The sequence below is a fragment of the Thalassophryne amazonica genome, chromosome 8 (assembly GCF_902500255.1).
Source record: "Thalassophryne amazonica chromosome 8, fThaAma1.1, whole genome shotgun sequence".
In the NCBI taxonomy this organism is placed as follows: domain Eukaryota; kingdom Metazoa; phylum Chordata; class Actinopteri; order Batrachoidiformes; family Batrachoididae; genus Thalassophryne; species Thalassophryne amazonica.
In genome coordinates, this window is record NC_047110.1 from 14,325,952 (window position 1) to 14,344,695 (window position 18,744).

The window sequence follows — 18,744 nt, forward strand, 5'->3', positions numbered from 1 at the left end:
TAACTTCTTGTTCTTGTATTGGTGGAACCTACCAAACAAATGGAGCTGGTAAGGGGTCGACAGTAAGTGCACGTGCATGTTTGAATGTATTTGTCTGTCTATATGTGGCGTGCTGGCCAGGGTGTACCCCGCCTCACGCCCTATGACTGCTGGGTAGGTTCCAGCCACACCGTGACCCTTAATGGAAGCAACAGAGTATAGAAAATGGATGGATGCACTGAAAAAAGGGGAAAAGAAGGATCGTTCACTGTACAAATATGTAGTTTGTATATACGAGGTCTCTTAGATAATAAACCGACCCTTTATTTTTTTTTTAACTATATGGATTGAATGACATGCGATTACACCAATCATGCTTGAACCCTCGTGCGCATGCGTGAGTTTTTTCACGCGTGTCGGTGACATCATTTCCCTGTGGGCAGGCCTTGAGTGAGATGTGGTCCCGCCCTCTCGGCTGAATTCCTTTGTTTCACACGCTGCTCGAGACGGCGCGCGTTGCTTTATCAAAATTTTTTCTGGACCTGTGAGGAATATCCGAGTGGACACTATTCGAGAAATTAAGATGGTTTTCTGTGAAAAGTTTAACAGCTGATGAGAGATTATGGGGTGTTTCTGTCAGTGTAAGGACTTCCCACGGAGCGGGACGTCCTGCAGCGCTTCCAGGCGCTGTCGTCGGCCTGTTTCGAGCTTAAAACATCCTAATTTAAGGCTTAATTCACCCAGGACATCGTGAGAGAACAGAGAACATTCAGAAGAGGCCGGCATGAGGAATTTATGCGGACATTCCACTGTTTAAGGACATTTTTTTAATGAAAGACGTACGCGCAAAATTCGCCGAGTCGTTTCCGTGACGACTCGGCAAATCTGTGTGCGCCGCGACAGGAAAAACACCTCCGTGTTGAAAACCATTTGTAGAATTCAGGCGGCTTTTAATGGCTTTCAACAAGTGAGTAACTGAGAAATTGTTTAACAGCTTGGGCATGTTCCAACTTGCCCGTTAAGATTTCCAACGGAGGTGTTTTTCCTGCCACGACACCCCGCGGTCGGTTCCAGCCCGACATGCGACTCTGCCCGCACGTTCTTTCATTACAAAATGACCGTTAACAATGGAATGTCTGAATAAACTCCTCATGCCGACTTCTTCTGAAAGTTCTCTGTTCTCTGACGACTTACTGCGTCAACAGAGCCTGAAATGTGGACGTTTTCAACTTGAAACGGCGAGACGCTGCCGCCTCGAAGCGCAGATCGCCGTCAGGCGCCGTGGACCGTCCTTAAAGCGACACTACCAGACCAAATCTCTCATCAGCCGTTAAAATTTTTACCGAAAACCAGCTGAATTTATTGAATGGTGTCCACTCAGTTGTGCCTTACAGTTTTGAAAAAAATTTTATCAAACAAAGCAACAGTCTCTGAGCCATTCCTAAACAATGAAAAAAAATCGACGAGCGGGTGGACGACTCCTCACTCAAAGACTGCCCACAGGCGAATGACGTAACCGACAGGCGTGAAAAAACTCTCGCATGCCCACGAGGGTTCAAGCATGTCTGATGTAATCACAAAATTAAACAACTGAATGAACATCCTCCGAGGCCGGTGATTCCATAATTTTTGCCAGGGGTTGTATTACACTCAACAAAAATATAAACGCAACACTTTTGGTTTTGCTCCCATTTTGTATGAGATGAACTCAAAGATCTAAATCTTTTTTCCACATACACAATATCACCATTTCCCTCAAATATTGTTCACAAACCAGTCTAAATCTGTGATAGTGAGCACTTCTCCTTTGCTGAGATAATCCATCCCACCTCACAGGTGTGCCATATCAAGATGCTGATTAGTGCACAGGTGTGCCTTAGACTGCCCACAATAAAAGGCCACTCTGAAAGGTGCAGTTTTGTTTTATTGGGGGGGATACCAGTCAGTATCTGGTGTGACCACCATTTGCCTCATGCAGTGCAACACATCTCCTTCGCATAGAGTTGATCAGGTTGTCAATTGTGGCCTGTGGAATGTTGGTCCACTCCTCTTCAATGGCTGTGCAAAGTTGCTGGATATTGGCAGGAACTGGTACACACTGTCGTATACGCCGGTCCAGAGCATCCCAAAGATGCTCAATGGGTGACATGTCCGGTGAGTATGCCGGCCATGCAAGAACTGGGACATTTTCAGCTTCCAAGAATTGTGTACAGATCCTTGCAACATGTGGCCGTGCATTATCCTGCTGCAGCATGAGGTGATGTTCTTGGATGTATGGCACAACAATGGGCCTCAGGATCTCGTCACAGTATCTCTGTGCATTCAAAATGCCATCAGTAAAATGCACCTGTGTTCTTTGTCCATAACAGATGCCTGCCCATACCATAACCCCACCGCCACCATGGGCCACTCGATCCACAACACTGACATCAGAAAACCGCTCACCCACACGACGCCACACACGCTGTCTGCCATCTGCCCTGGACAGTGTGAACCGGGATTCATCCGTGAAGAGAACACCTCTCCAACGTGCCAAACGCCAGCGAATGTGAGCATTTGCCCACTCAAGTCGGTTACGACGACGAACTGGAGTCAGGTCGAGACCCCGATGAGGACAACAAGCATGCAGATGAGCTTCCCTGAGACGGTTTCTGACAGTTTCTGCAGAAATTCTTTGGTTATGCAAACCGATTGTTCCAGCAGCTGTCCGAGTGGCTGGTCTCAGACGATCTTGGAGGTGAACATGCTGGATGTGGAGGTCCTGGGCTGGTGTGGTTACACGTGGTCTGCGGTTGTGAGGCTGGTTGGATGTACTGCCAAATTCTCTGAAACGCCTTTGGAGACAGCTTATGGTAGAGAAATGAACATTCAATACACGAGCAACAGCTCTGGTTGACACTCCTGCTGTCAGCATGCCAATTGCACGCTCCCTCAAATCTTGCGACATCTGTGGCATTGTGCTGTGTGATAAAACTGCACCTTTCAGAGTGGCCTTTTATTGTGGGCAGTCTAAGGCACACCTGTGCACTAATCATGGTGTCTAATCAGCATCTTGATATGGCACACCTGTGAGGTGGGATGGATTATCTCAGCAAAGGAGAAGTGCTCACTATCACAGATTTAGACTGGTTTGTGAACAATATTTGAGGGAAATGGTGATATTGTGTATGTGGAAAAAGTTTTAGATCTTTGAGTTCATCTCATACAAAATGGGAGCAAAACCAAAAGTGTTGCGTTTATATTTTTGTTGAGTGTAAGAAAGAAAGAAGTAGTTATGTTTTGTCTGGAAACTCCGCCTCCTGGGACGGAAAACTTTACCAGTGAAGCAGTTAGCCGCGTGATGTTAGCCTCCTGACCAACACTGCAGTCCAGTTGGAGGTGGTAATGCTCCATATAAGCTGGTTGCCAACAGTAGAAGAAGACTCTCATCATGCACTCTTGATAACCTGGTCAACAAGTGTTGTCCTTGTGAATGAAAAGGATCTGTTCTAACAAGTGAGATGTGCTAAACTGGATTTATAGTCTGGTGTTAAAGTTGTCTTATTTTTTTGACAAAATTCAGCTGTTGTAAAAGAAATGTTTTTCTTCATGCCTCATGTTTTTGAAAATTTTATGGTAGTAAATGCTGGAGTTGAGAGATTAGGCTGGATTAATTATGTAGATAACAGAACCAAACATACAGAAATAGCAATGTATGCAGAAGCTTATAACTTAATAGTGTGAGATCTACTTGAACAGATTAGGTTGATAACATAAAAAAACACTGCATATACTTTATATAAAAAACATCATGTGCTTTAACAGATGATGACTAAATAAACTAAACATAAAAAGTCATGTTGGTTAAACATAGGGTAGTTTCATATACATAACATAAAAGAAAAGCTTTAAATCAACATAAAAAGTCATGATCTATGAGAATAAGAATAAGAATTCAGTATATTGAGCATAACTAATCATTTTTAGTAAACAGAACATTAATATGTGCAACCGATGTACATATTTTTTAATGTAAATTGAACATACTTTTTTTCCCAGTGTGGATGGTAGGTTGGTTGGATGGTTTCTCACCAGAAAACAGCATGGTGCTGTTGAAAATAGCATGATACATGGCCAGTTTAGCTTGTGTTTTCAAAACCATGGCATATTTTTCCAAATCATGCCTGTGCCACATAGTAGAATTCTAGAATCTAGTTTTTCAAAATACCTGGAAAAATATCCAATGCCACGATGAAAAACTGAACCAATATTCAGCACATAAAATTTTAGCTTTTTATGAAAAGACTTTACTTGGATAGCAGCAGAGAAAAATCAAAAATACTATAAATCAAGAAAAAAAATCATTCAAACTTCTTTTTAAATTAATAAAAAAGTTCTTGAGCGCACATGTTCAAAAGCCTCTGAGACTGCCACATTCACAAGTGCAGGTCAAAAGAAAAGCAGTGCTATCATGTATTATGCAACGGCTGAGTGGATCCTTGCCATTTGATTGGTGGCTTGTATGTCACGTGACATGGATTATTCATACCATTGGCGTGTGTTTCATTGACCATGCAATAGGTCTTGTTTAGCGTGTAAATTTGGTGCTATATGAAATGTGATATTACACACCCGACCACCGCGCATGCTCACACTACTGGGGGCTGAGTTTGTTTACTGGCCAACAACAATATGAAGGAGCTAATTGATACTGCTAATTCTTCTAACAGAGACACACACAAAAAGAACAAATCCAGTATACGCTGTAAGCCATCTGGAAGCATAAAGAGCTGATGATGAAAAGCTGGACAAATTTCTGACGTGATTTTTCGCTGGACTCCAGAACATTCAGTCATAGATAGTCCAAACTTTACCTTTTTGGAATTATTATGATAGCCAACTAATGTGGTATAGTCAGTGGTGGGCACAGATAACCAAAAAATTAACTTCGATAGCAGATAATCAGATAACTGAAAAGTTATCTTCGATAAAGATAAAACAATAAACCACCCAAAAATGTATCGGAAGTTACAGATAACCGATAACAGATCATTTCCAATATTGTCTCTGGTACATTTACTACTAATAAAACCAATTTAAGTTTTAATGCCACAATAGCTTCTACTAATATTAAAAGAAACACAACAGACCCAAACAATGAGACTACACTTTTTTCTTTGAACATTCTGCCCCTGCTGGAAGCTCTTGTTTACTACAGAGCTCCCAGCATAGAGGCACTCAGAGCAGCCATAAAGCAAGCTCTTTATCAATCTCAATGCTCCGGTCAGGCGTAGGTCTTGAAAAATAGTCATATTGACTTATGGTTTTGATTTATAAATAACATTAATACCGATAGAATAACTCCATTAATGTCAATTCTGTCATTTGTACAAAGTTAAAATATAGCATATATCTTTTAATGTTGAATAATGCACTAATTCTGAGGTTTTGTAAAATACAGCCAAAGGATTCTGGGTAAAGTGCCTCTGCTAAACACTGATTGGTTCAGTCATTCATTATGTAAACCAACACGCTAATGTCGTGTGTTGGTGTTTACAGATAAATGTCCTTTTGTAAAATATTCAATTTTTTTATTTGTAAAAACAGGCATTTTTAACGGAGCCCTGAAGTGTCATCGCAAAATGTTTTGCATGTGGAGAGAATGTGCGCACATTTTATGACGTTGTAAAACGTGCTTTATACTGTGCGAGATGATTTTTCATGCAGGAATTTTTTGGACCGAGTTTCAGGTTAATCGGGCGTCCTGCATCGTGTAGTGTACATGGAGTAACAAGCTGCGTTTAACATCTCAGGACCACCTCCTGATCGCCGATCGTATGGTCCAATGAAAATCAAACCTGTTTGATATTATTCTGGTCGGCCATCATGAGGGTATGCTGCTGAAAAGCTACAAGCATCTAACCATTCGCACTGTGCCTGTGCGAGCTGTGCCACCGCAGAGCTGTCTTGTAATTATTTTATTTTTTTGCTGTTTTGTTTTTAAACTTCATTTGTAAAAAAAAAAGCCATTTGCAAAGCCAAAAAGTTGATTGGTGCCCAGACGCTTAGTACTTAGGGCGAATACTGCCATGAACACTACTGGCCAGTAGAGGCATTGAAAACAAAATTCCAGATAATCCCTGTCTGCGACATTTAAATTGCGTGGAATTTAACAAACGCAAATACAATAACAACGTCTATAAACCCAGAGAATATATTCACGAGAGTTTTAGGCACTAGAGTTTAATGCTGTTATCCGTGGAGCCTGAACAGAGTGTCTGAAATGCAACTGTCCTGTCATGATCGTACTGAGATTACATCATCCTACCCATAATGCACTGGTGGGCACAGCATGTTCTCACAAAACCTTAAAAATTAGCACATTACTTTAAAACTAACACATACGAGGGCTGTCCATAAAGTATAGGTCCTTTTAATTTTTTTCAAAAACCATATGGATTTCATTCATATGTTTTTACGTCAGACATGCTTGAACCCTCGTGCGCATGCGTGAGTTTTTCCACGCCTGTCGGTGACGTCATTCGCCTGTGAGCACTCCTTGTGGGAGGAGTCGTCCAGCCCCTCGTCGGAATTCCTTTGTCTGAGAAGTTGCTGAGAGACTGGCGCTTTGTTTGATCAAAATTTTTTCTAAACCTGTGAGACACATCGAAGTGGACATGGTTCGAAAAATTAAGATGGTTTTCAGTGAAAATTTTAACGGCTGATGAGAGATTTTGAGGTGACACTGTCACTTTAAGGACTTCCCACAGTGCGAGACGTTGCGCAGCGCTCTCAGGCGGCGTCATCAGCCTGTTTCAAGCTTAAAACCTCCACATTTCAGGCTCTATTGATCGAGGATGTCGTGAGAGAACAGAGAAGTTTCAGAAGAAGTCGGTTTCAGCATTTTATCCTGATATTCCACTGTTAAAGGAGATTTTTTTAATGAAAGACGTGCGGACGGGTCCGCGCGTCGGGATGCAGCCGACGCGGTGCGGCACAGGAAAAACACCTCCGTGTTGATGGCTTTCAGTGGAGTGAGTATATGAGAAATTGTTTAACAGCTGGACATGTTCCAACTTGTCCTTAAGGCTTCCAACAGAGGTGTTTTTCCTGTGGCGGAGCGTCGCGGCGGCTGCGAGCCGACGCGCGGACCCGTCCGCACGTCTTTCATTAAAAAAAATCTTCTTTAACAGTGGAATATCCGGATAAAATGCTGAAACCGACTTCTTCTGAAACTCTCTGTTCTCTCACGACGTCCTGGATCAATAGAGCCTGAAATGTGGAGGTTTTAAGCTTGAAACAGGCTGATGACGCCGCCTGAGAGCGCTGCGCGACGTCTCGCACTGTGGGAAGTCCTTAAAGCGACAGTGTCACCTCAAAATCTCTCATCAGCCGTTAAAATTTTCACTGAAACCAGCTTAATTTTTCGAACCATGTCCACTTCGATGTGTCTCACAGGTTTAGAAAAAATTTTGATCAAACAAAGCTCCAGTCTCTCAGCAACTTCTCAGACAAAGGAATTCCGACGAGGGGCTGGACGACTCCTCCCACAAGGAGTGCTCACAGGCGAATGACGTCACCGACAGGCGTGGAAAAGCTCACGCATGCACACGAGGGTTCAAGCATGTCTGACATAAAAACATATGAATGAAATCCATATAGTTTTTGAAAAAAATAAAAAGGACCTATACTTTATGGACAGACCTCGTATATCTGATATTTTCACTTTATAAAACTTCAGACATGACAGTAATTTTAAATAACTTGTCCAAAATTAGTTTGGTTAAAATTTGAACCATAAGTTAAAAATGTATGCCTCTGGATGACTTAGGTGATATTGCCAGCATATCGGTATGGGTTAAAGGAAATTATTGTTTTTTTTTGGCCATTTCTCCTTTGTCTACAGAGGATAGAGATGCTTGTCATAGAAGCAGCTCTCTTCTGTTAGCAGAGAGTATAACTGTTCATCTGTTATAAAAATTTTAACAGGTAGGTGCTGAACTTTTTTAAATTTTAAAAATGCTTATCGCTGTTCAGCTTTGTTTACTTTGTTTGTCGGTCTAAAAGTTATCGGACAGAAATTAATCGGAAGATAATTGGTCCAATAATGTTTTTTAAAGTTATCTAAAAAAGATAATGAAAACATTATCTTCGATAATTATCTGTTATTGGATTATCAAAGTGTGCCCACCACTGGGTACAGTTTTCAACATGATTGGAGCATTTTTACAGCTGCCACCCTGGGATTGCTGTCTTACATTTTTGTGTAGGCTGTGCTACACTGAGGCTGGATTCTAAGTGTCATTTCGTCACCTGAAGTAGTACCAATTACTGGCTCATGGACTATTCAAGATGATTTTAATTACTTAAGCTTTAAGGAGGAAGGGAGGGAGGATAGATAACAGTCACCATGCCACAAATGTGAGGTGGTTGATTGATTGAATGGTGCAAGCTATGGCCACTTTTCAAATTAAAAAGCCTATAGGCCACACCGCCTTTGATCAATCATGATGTATACAGTTCAATTAAGAGCTGTCCCAAGATTAACCATAATCAAATTTGTACAATTCCCTTGGACAATTTTAAGATGAGATTTATGGCATCCCTCAGTGTCCAACCAAAACTATTGAATCAGACTGCCTCTCTGCACCATTCTGCATCAGACCAATGAGTTTTGTCCAGACTAGACTTACTGCGGCAAAGATAACCCCAACTTCCTGTGTTAGGTGTTTGTAACAGGAAGTTCTTCCTTTATTTTTGGGGTAGGTTGTGGTCCATCAGGCTCATTTTAACTTAAGCTTCTGAGGTCTGTAGGCTGTATGTGCAAAGTTTGGTGTTGAGTCACATCTGTGTTGCTTCTCAAAAGTCAGTTTTGCAGATTTTCAAGAGACTATCAAGACGACACCTGACGCATTTTAGACAATAGCCACTGACGGCGCTGTGGAAACCCTGCAGTACTTAACATACTTTTATTGTCTTGATGAATCATTATTATTGTCTATATATTAAAAGCAAAGTGGCCTCTGTGTAGGTGTACACATACAAATCCAGTACATACGTGCATGTGTGTAATTTTGATAATGGAGAAACTGGGGAGAGCTGACATTTGCCATTCAGTATGCTAATGTATTTTGGGTCAAAGATCACGGCGAAAGGGAAAGTTGATAGGACTAAAAACGTTTTGAGAAATTAGAACAAAGGCAATATCTCAACCTTGCCACATGATATCAACTAAATGTGCCAAACAATAAATACAATTATTCACAAAACTTTCTCATTTTAATTTCCTGCACTTTCAATTAAAATCATTATAGAAACTTTGCATAATTTATTACCACCTCTGAAAAATGTCAGCTACCTATTTAATAAACACTACCCAATCTAGAACCCATGGATCCCCACGGCCAACACACTAGTTGGGGATTATTTTCATCGCGGGAAGAATACTGAAGACATGATGGATAGCTTTGGTGAACTCTGGGACCATTGTGAATAATAAAATTATTACAGAAAAGACTTTCAGCTCTTAAAATAAGTGATTTATTCTCTGCTTGTTGGGCTGAGAAATGCACCCAGAGCAAACACTGAGGGACTTCTTTAAAAATGCTGCGGTTATTTACACGATAAGAATTAAAGCACTTCCAAATGTTTTATGTGGATATGTTCTCATTAAACTGTGATTTTTTTTTTTTTTTAACTCAGAGAAATGTCAACAGGTCAGATTTGAAAAAAGACTTAATTTACTCTGTGCTCCTTCAAATGATGTCAATTTTGCCTTTGTTCATTTTAAAAAATTAAAAGACAGGATCTCACAGCAAGTCTTCCTGTTCGCTGGGCGTGGATTTGTTTAGAATGGAAACAGACATTAACAGCTTCGGATTCAGACAGAAATATGAACCACAGTTCAGAAGACTCAATCTAATGACCAACACAAAGCAATGCAAATGAAAGTAATGCATAATATTCAAATGTCAGTTTTGATTTCTGACAAAGAGTCACAATGCTATCAACACATTAGATCATCATTTTATGGATGTGTACAGTTTAGTTTGTCTGTGGCGTATATTCAATTAGCTGTAATATGCTTTATATTTGTGATGTCAAACTATATTAATCCAATAAAACAGATTTGACACATAAGTGAAAGTGACTGTATGGTTGAAGTGTTGGCTCATTACACATTATGAATGTGTTAAGGCTACTCATGTACTAAGGTACTTATTCAAAATATAAAAGTATGAGGAAAAGACACAAAAAAAAAAGTCACCTTTGCAACAGCTGCGGTGATTTTGGCTTCTTTAGTCAGCTACATCATGTGGTCTGACCACAGTCTGAGTGGGTCTGACGGGTTTAAAACAGCCCAACATGGCGGCGGCAGAACGAAGCCATGGGGGAATCTGTTGCTTGTTGCTATGGGACGTTCTATTGAGTGTCGCCTCTTGGTACTATATTCTTGTGGCTGTACTACTTAGAGTGACTGATGACAGAGCCTGATGGATTAACTGTTTATTTCATTGCCAGGACAGACAGACCATCCAATTAACCTGCTACGTAACTGACAGGATTCTAAGTATCAGCTGACTAAGCCACAAGTAAATGCTGCTTAGTGCTAGTGATGCACTGGTGAGTTCAGAGTTAAATGTTGAGTCATCTGTACAAGTTTTGGAATGCAGCGAAGCACGTCTTTAGGGAGGCAATGTCAGCGACAGACAAGTTTTAAGCACTCGCACCCTGTGTAATGAAAAATGCAGCCAAAATGTTTCAACACTGAAGTACAGACAGATGGAATGATAATTCCAGCAAAAGAATAAATGAAATTTAATGATCAGAAATGAACTTTGTTTTTATCCTGTGATGCAACCATACTTATTGGCAGAATTTAAACAAAACTAATTTGCAGCTACTGTAAAAATCAAACTACAACAGCTACTTGATGATTATAAGCAGTAACTCTACTTAAAGCAGGAGTTACAAATTACAGAGGTTTAACCGTCAATGTGTCGCACAGCACCTTACATTTTAAGTAGTGTGCAGATGGTGGCTAAAACTTAGCAAACCAGGAAGCAGAACTTACCATGCAAACACCCCATTCCTTTCAACCTTCAGAGAGTCTGTCAGCCCTGTGATAGATCAGTAAACTTTCTAACTACTGCATGTACAGGCACCCCATGACAGGATAAATGTACATAAATGAGCTAAAACAGTTATTGTTTTAACAATTTTTGTGCAAAATGCTATACAACAAAAAATGAACAAAGATCATAACAAGGACTCAACAATAAGATCTGCCTATCAGCCACACAGGGAAAAAAAAGATCAAATATATCCAGCCGTTTCAATAACTGGCAGTGGACAAAAACTTTGCTGCCAACGCTGGCCTCCACTGCCATCTACCCACTGATGACAGGAAAAAAAAAAAATAGGTAAAGTCCCTGAACTTCCTGAGATGCCGCAGGAAGTTCAACCTCTGCTGGGCCTTCTTCACCACTATGTCTATGATGGCTGTCCATTTCAGGTCTTGGATTGATAGTGGTGCCCAGAAACCTGAATGCTTACTAATATGAAGTCATTTTCACATGAAAGGCAGAAATGTAAATAAATAAATAAATAAAAAGTATGACACTGATTCTTTTATTTGAACTGTGCAAGTTTTGTGATGATGTATGACTTAATAGAAACAGGATGGCTGGGGGGTGGGGGTGAGCAGCAGAACTGTTCTCTCGGCGTAAAGCATTCTGTGCCATTCCTCTGTCAGAGCGCAATACAAGTCTCCAAAATGACGAAGTGCACCAACAATGGATCATTAGTGTCTGAAAGCACAGGTTTGTTTGTTTGTTTTTTAAATTACACCCGTATGAACATGCTCAGTTGTGTGATTAGTTTGTGTTAAATGTTTGTCACATCAATCAAATCCCAAAAATAATGCTAGGGCTCCCCATTTCTAAGAGTTCTAAGAGGTATACTTACCCTTGCTTTTTCATATTAAGGTGTATTTTCTGTAAAAAATTTTAAAGGGTATTTGTATTTGCATACCACTTGAATGTTAAGTATTCTGAGAATGAATGGGTTTCTTATCAACTGTACCGTTTCCATTCAAGCACTGTTTGGGGGTTTGGGGGGGTGCAGCTTGTTCTTAGATACAGTGCCCATCAAAAGTTTTGGCACACTTGGAATTTCACATATTTTAAACTGTTTATGCCACTTCAAATACAAAAAACACAAACAATAAAAACTTCTAAAATTATCTTCCTTAAACTCAAACTGAAAGGAAAAACAAACAAAACCTCTGTCATAATGGCAACAGTATAACCGGCATTGAAGGCAAAATTTCAATAGTTGTTGAAGATGATGTCACAACCCTGAATGTTAAAGGGTATTTTTGATATGCACAAACAAAACTTCAAAAGGTAATTCTGAGGCTCTTATGCATAAATTTGCACAATCTGTACATTTCTGGGAAGCCTAAATGACTAAAATGCTGAAAAATGGAAAGCCTACCTTCTCCATTTGAACAAGCTCTCTTCTTAAAGGACACCGTGTTGACCATATCCCACTCAGTCTCATAGCTTTGCTGTGCATCCAGAAGCTGATGAGACCTCTCACCAGGACACTGGGCCCACTCCATCACAGAACTGGAATCCTAAAAACAAAACCAAGTCCCTTTGAAACCTTTCAGTTTAAGTGCATTGTGTTCTCTGATCTGCGCAGCACCAGGGATACCCTCAAAATGCTCTCAAACCACAGGGGCAAACAAGCACACAGTGGGGGGTAACGGTGCAGATTTTAGTCACATGGGTCTAATGCTGCATTCACGTTGGTGGACAACAACATGTGCTTTTAGTGACAGGATGATCAACAATTCTTCACTGGCTGAGAGTGAGGTGAACCACAATGGTTCGTTCCATGCAGCATTTAAATTTTCAACTTTTTTCATTTTTTGCAGACTAATGGGATGCTGCAACCCTGAAGGTAAAATATGGACAGTGGGGGATGAACCGTTTTAGTGCAGACACATCCAGCTTATTTCCTTGATAAACAGGAATAACTTAGATCATATTACACAGACATTAAGGTTCAAAATCACAAAAATGTGACTTTTTAAGAACAATATGATCCAGAAGTTCAAATGGCAAAATGCTCTTTTAGCTTTCAATTAAGTAAATTATTGTCCCGCTCATTAATACTTCAGTCACAGATTCCTATAATCCTTCACAGCTGTCCTGGTGGCTTTTCTCACTAATCTCCTTCTCGCTTGTTGCACTGGAATATGTGCACTCACTCCTTTTATCCCTGTCAGGCTTAAATATCTTTCAACTTTCTTTATTTTTCCTTTGGTAACACATATGAGAAGATACAGTGAGGCAAACAAATATTTGATCCATTGTCCCACTGACAAAGGATGGAGAGGTCTAATGTTTTTCAACTGTAAGAGAGGCAGAATCTTAAAAAAAATAAAAAATAAAAAAATCAGAAAAACATAATTTGTATTTTATTGCATGAAACAAGTATTTGATCGCCTACCAACCAGCAATTCTGTCTCTCACAGACCTGTTAGTTTATCTTTAAGAAGTCCTGCACAAGGCTTGGAGAAGCTTGGTGAGAAGGCAACAACTGTTGGCGTAAATATTAGAAAATGTAAGGAACACAAGATGATGTCAATCTTCCTCAGTCTGTGGCTCCATGCAAGATCTCGCCTCATGGGTAAGGATGATTCTGAGAAAGCCCAGAACTACACGGGAGGACCTGGTCAATGACCTGAAGAGAACTGGAACCACAGTTGCAAAGATTATATTTGTAACACACTACGGCATCATGGTTTAAAATCCTGCAGGGCACACAAGGTCCCCTTGCTCACGCCAGCACATGTCCAGGCCCATTTGAAGTTCACTAGCGACCATCTGGATGATCTAGAGGAGGCATGGGAGGTGCTTTTCTGCAAAGGGGACAGGATGACTGCACCATATTGAGAGGATTGATGGGGTCATGTATTGTGAGATTTTGGCAAACAACCTCCTTCCCTCAGTAAGAGCATTGAAGATGGGTCATGGCTGGGTCTTCCAGCATGACAACGACCCGAAACACACAGTCAGGGCAACTAAGGAGGGTCTCCATATGAAGCATTTGAAGGTCCTGGAGTGGCCTAGCCAGTCTCCAGACCTGAACACAATAGAAAATCTTTGGAGGGAGCTGAAACTTGAAACCTGAAAGATCTGGAGAAGATCTGTATGAAGGAGTGGACCAAAATCCCTGCTGCAGTGTCCAAACCTGGTCAAGAACTACAGGAAACACCTGACCTCTGTAACTGCAAACAAAGGTTTCTGTACCAAATATTATAGTCTGTTTTTCTATTGTATTAAATATTTATTTCATGCAATAAAATGCAAATTCATTATTTATTATTCATTGTTAATATAATGCAGCTGGTCTGCTCTGTGCCAGCCTGATCCCATCAGATCTCAGAAGCTAAGCAGTGGAGGATCTGGTTAGTACTTGGATGGGAGACCTCTTCAGAACATCAGCGGCTGTGTGCGTGTTTCTCCGGGTGAAACCGGAGTCAGGTTGGAAGGGTCAGGAAGGGCATCCGGCATTAAACTTGTGCCAATTACCAATGCGGATCTGGCTGTATTCATTGTGGTATCCCGGAACAAACGGGAGCAGCTGAAATGACAACACACACATTATTCATTGTTAATACGAGCGAAGTGCTGCACAGCGGCGCAAAGCTCGCTCAATGGTAGACGGAGACACAAACAGCAAATGGCACAAAAAAAATCTCCCCAGTGGGGAAAAAGCCACAAGCCAGTGTCATATAAGCCATAAAAAGCCACAAACCAATGGTACACAAATATAGAGAGGTCTGTAATTTATTTTTCAAATTCTGGAAAATATTTGTAAAGATGTTGAACTAAACTTCACATACTCAGTGAACAGCAGAATGTTTTAGAAAAAAAAATCGTACTAAATTACTGGCTTTAATTGATTTTGTTGAACAAGTTACAAACGCAATAGAGAAGAAATACACTGTAGGAGTTTTCTTTGATTTGCAGAAAGCATTCAATACCATAAATCAAATCAACTTTATTTATATAGTGCCAAATCACAAACACAGCTGCCCCAAGGTGCTTTATATGTAAGGCAAGGCCATACAATAATTACGGAAAAACCCCAACGGTCAAAACGACCCCCTGTGAGCAAGCACTTGGCGACAGTGGGAAGGAAGACTCCCTTTTAACAGGAAGAAACCTCCAGCAGAACCAGGCTCAGGGAGGGGCAGTCTTCTGCTGGGACTGGTTGGGGCTGAGGGAGAGAACCAGGAAAAGACATGCTGTGGAAGAGAGCAGAGATCAATCACTAATGATTAAATGCAGAGTGGTGCATACAGAGCAAAAAGAGAAAGAAACAGTGCATCATGGGAACCCCCCAGCAGTCTAAGTCTAAAGCAGCATAATTAAGGGATGGTTCAGGGTCACCTGATCCAGCCCTAACTATAAGCTTTAGCAAAAAGGAAAGTTTTAAGCCTAATCTTAAAAATAGAGAGGGTGTCTGTCTCCCTGATCCGAAGTGAGAGCTGGTTCCAGAGGAGAGGAGCCTGAAAGCTGAAGAGACCATAGATCACACTTTACTATTGAACAAATTACAGAAGTACGGTGTTAGAGGACTGGCCCTTGATTGGATAGGTAGCTATTTACACAACAGGTATCAGTGTCCATTTTGGGGAGACAAATTCTGAATTTTTGAAGATTACATGTGGGGTGCCCCAGAGATCAGTCCTTGGGCCGTTACTGTTTCTGTTGTATATTAATGATATAGGTTTGGTTTCCAAGTATGTGAAATGTATTTTGTTTGCTGATGATACGACTGTGTTTGGTAGTGGGGATCATTTGGGACAGCTCCTGGACATGATGGAGGGGGAACTACAAAAATTTAAATACTGGTTTGATTCAAATAAATTATCGCTTCATTTGGGTAAAACAAAATGTATTATATTCGGACATAAGCCCAGGAAAACCAAGTTTCTTGGAGTTTTTAAATCAATGATAAATTAAGTTGGAAAACTCATAAATTATGTTAAATCAAAATGTCAAAAGTTTTGTGATTCTGTATAAAAGCACAATACTTCCTCTCCCAGCATTTGTTGGTTATGCTGAATCATTCATTGCTTGTCCCATACATGACCTACTGCATTGAGGTTTGGGGAACACATAAAACAAACACAAACCCAATATTTCTGTTACAAAAAAGCTACAGTGAGGAAATTATTTGAACACTCTGCAATTTTGCAGGTTCTCCCACTTAGAAATCATGGAGGGGTCTGAAATTTTCATCTTAGGTGCATGTCCACTGTGAGAGACATAATCTAAAAAAAAAAAATCTGGAAATCACAATGTATGATTTTTAATAATTTATTTCTATGTTACTCCTGCAATTAAGTATTTGAACACCTGTGAAAATCAATGTTAATATTTGGTACAGTAGCCTTTGTTTGCAATTACAGGTCAAAGTTGTTCACCAGGTTTGCACACACTGCCAGGGATTTTGGTCCACTCCTCCATACAGTTCTTCTCTAGATCTTTCAGGTTTGGAGTTTCAGCTTCCTCCAAAGATTTTCTATTGAGTTCAGGTCTGGAGACTGGCCAGGCCACTCCATGACCTTGAAATGCTTCTTACGGAGCCCCTCTTTAGTTGCCCTGGCTGTGTGTTTGGTGTCATTGTCATGCTGGAAGACCCAGCCATGACCCATCTTCAATGCTCTTACTGAGGGAAGGAGGTTGTTTGCTAAAATCTCGCATACATGACCCCATCCATCCTCCCTTCAATATGGTGCAGTCGTCCTATCCCCTTTGCAGAAGAGCACCCCCAGAGTATGATGTTTCCACCCCCATGCTTCACGGTGTTCAAATACTTATTTGCAGCAGTAACATACAAATAAATAAATAAATCATACATTGTGATTTCCAGATGTTTTTTTTAGATTATGTCTCTCACAGTGGAGATGCACCTAAGATGAACCCTCCATGATTTCTAAGTGGGAGAACTTGCAAAATCGCAGGGTGTTCAAACTTATTTTCCTCACTGTATAAGAGTTATAAGTAAAAAACCATATCGCGAGCCAACAAACCCACTGTTTGCTTGTTTACACATTTTGAAATTTTGGGACTTGGTTGATTATATTACAATACAGACCATGTATAAAGTTAACAATAAACTTTTGCCTCAACATGTCCAGGAACTGTTTAAAATGAGGGAGTCCTGTTATCACCTGAGAGGTACATTAGTATTTGACAGCTTAAAGATTTGAACTACTGTAAAAAGTCACTGCATCTCCGTAAAAGGTGTTAAAATCTGGAATAACTGTTCTGATACTATTAGATTATCTGGTACTTTGGCTGGCTTGAAAAGACTTTATAAAAACAATTAATTACTTATTACACTATGATAAATTAGGTTAACTGACTTTGTTACTGTTCTTCTGTTTTATCAGTGTGTTATACTGCTGTTTGTTCTGCTGTGTACAGATATTTTAGTTTACTGATTAATCTATATTGTCTCTGCTCGTCTTTCTTGTCTTTTTCTTTTTTGGTATTTGTTGTTGAGTGTACATATGTGTATATAGCAACTGGTGAAGGGGAGGTTTATAAGCTTTTGCTTCAGCTTACACCCTTTCGGCTGCACAAAACTGGGAAATTGTTTTCTTTTGTTTTGTATTATGAGAGATTCTTTTGTTAAGTATGTGTGTGTGTGTGCGCACCAAATGAAAAAATAATTTATTCATTCACAGACATAAAAACGAGTAGCCACCGCATTGGTTGCTGAGGCATAAGAAATGCGGCCACCATCATGGACCAGTCACCGTAGTAATTCTATCACAAGGCACAGTTAAGGTTTGATTTTATAATCTTATTTTATTTTTAATCTTTCCAACATAAAGCCCCCCCCCCCAAGAAGCTGAAAGGTTTTAGCCATACTCATGCTCCACCGTAGCATTTACTCAAAAAAAGTTTGGAGGACCTAAATGACATGGTGAGATGCTGAAGAGCTTCACTCGTCATGTCTGTGACTATACATATATAGACCTGTACTTCACGTTTTGTGTAAATCATGCTCTGTAGTGATCCAGCTGTTGAAGAATCTGCTGGAAAATATGCCATGTTGAGCAAGGCACGACTATATGGTAGTCGCATAACATCTTAGTGCATTCAGTAACTAACAGTTCCAGCCTTTCTCTGATGTATAGATTGCTCGACGTGATGTTTTGTGTACATAAAGTTTGTGTATGTCAAGCAGAACTAGCAATTGGATGGAAAGTTGATACTATTTAAGGAAGTGAAACTTTGCCTTTATAACTTTCTCATGCACAGATCCTCATGAAAGTGATTTTCTTGGGTGACAAGTCTGAAGTAAAACATCAGTACGCATAGCTAAAGGTGTTGAACTGGATTTATAAACTACATACCCATGAAGAGCACTGTGTCAGCAATTAAATTCAGCTGTACAGAAGTATGTATTCTAAATGTATTCTCTCAAATTCAATTTTATTAAATTTGTGGAATATATTTAATGCTTTCTAATTACAACAAACACTAAAATTCCTTAATACTTTAGTCAAACTATAGTAAAATAACCTTCAAATTCTACATTTACATGCTGGTGAGATAAGTTAAATCAGCTATATCTCCATAGTGAACATGCAATAAACTCTGAAATGTTCGGGGTTAGTACTCCAGACATTAACCTTTAAAATGGTACGCTTCACAATTTAGCCTATGATGTCCAGAATCTTGCATT

At 40.1% G+C, this 18,744-nt stretch overlaps 1 protein-coding gene across 1 annotated transcript in view; it reads right to left on the bottom strand.

Moving 5' to 3' along the window:
* The window catches only part of tbc1d15 (TBC1 domain family, member 15), a 45,910-nt gene extending 33,293 nt beyond the window's left edge, over nucleotides 1-12,617 (bottom strand). Inside the window, exon 1 of the mRNA XM_034175757.1 lies at nucleotides 12,457-12,617. Coding sequence (XP_034031648.1) covers nucleotides 12,457-12,583 — 127 coding nt within the window. The 5' untranslated portion in view covers nucleotides 12,584-12,617. The remainder of the gene's footprint in view (nucleotides 1-12,456) is intronic.
* Nucleotides 12,618-18,744: the final 6,127 nt, after the last annotated feature.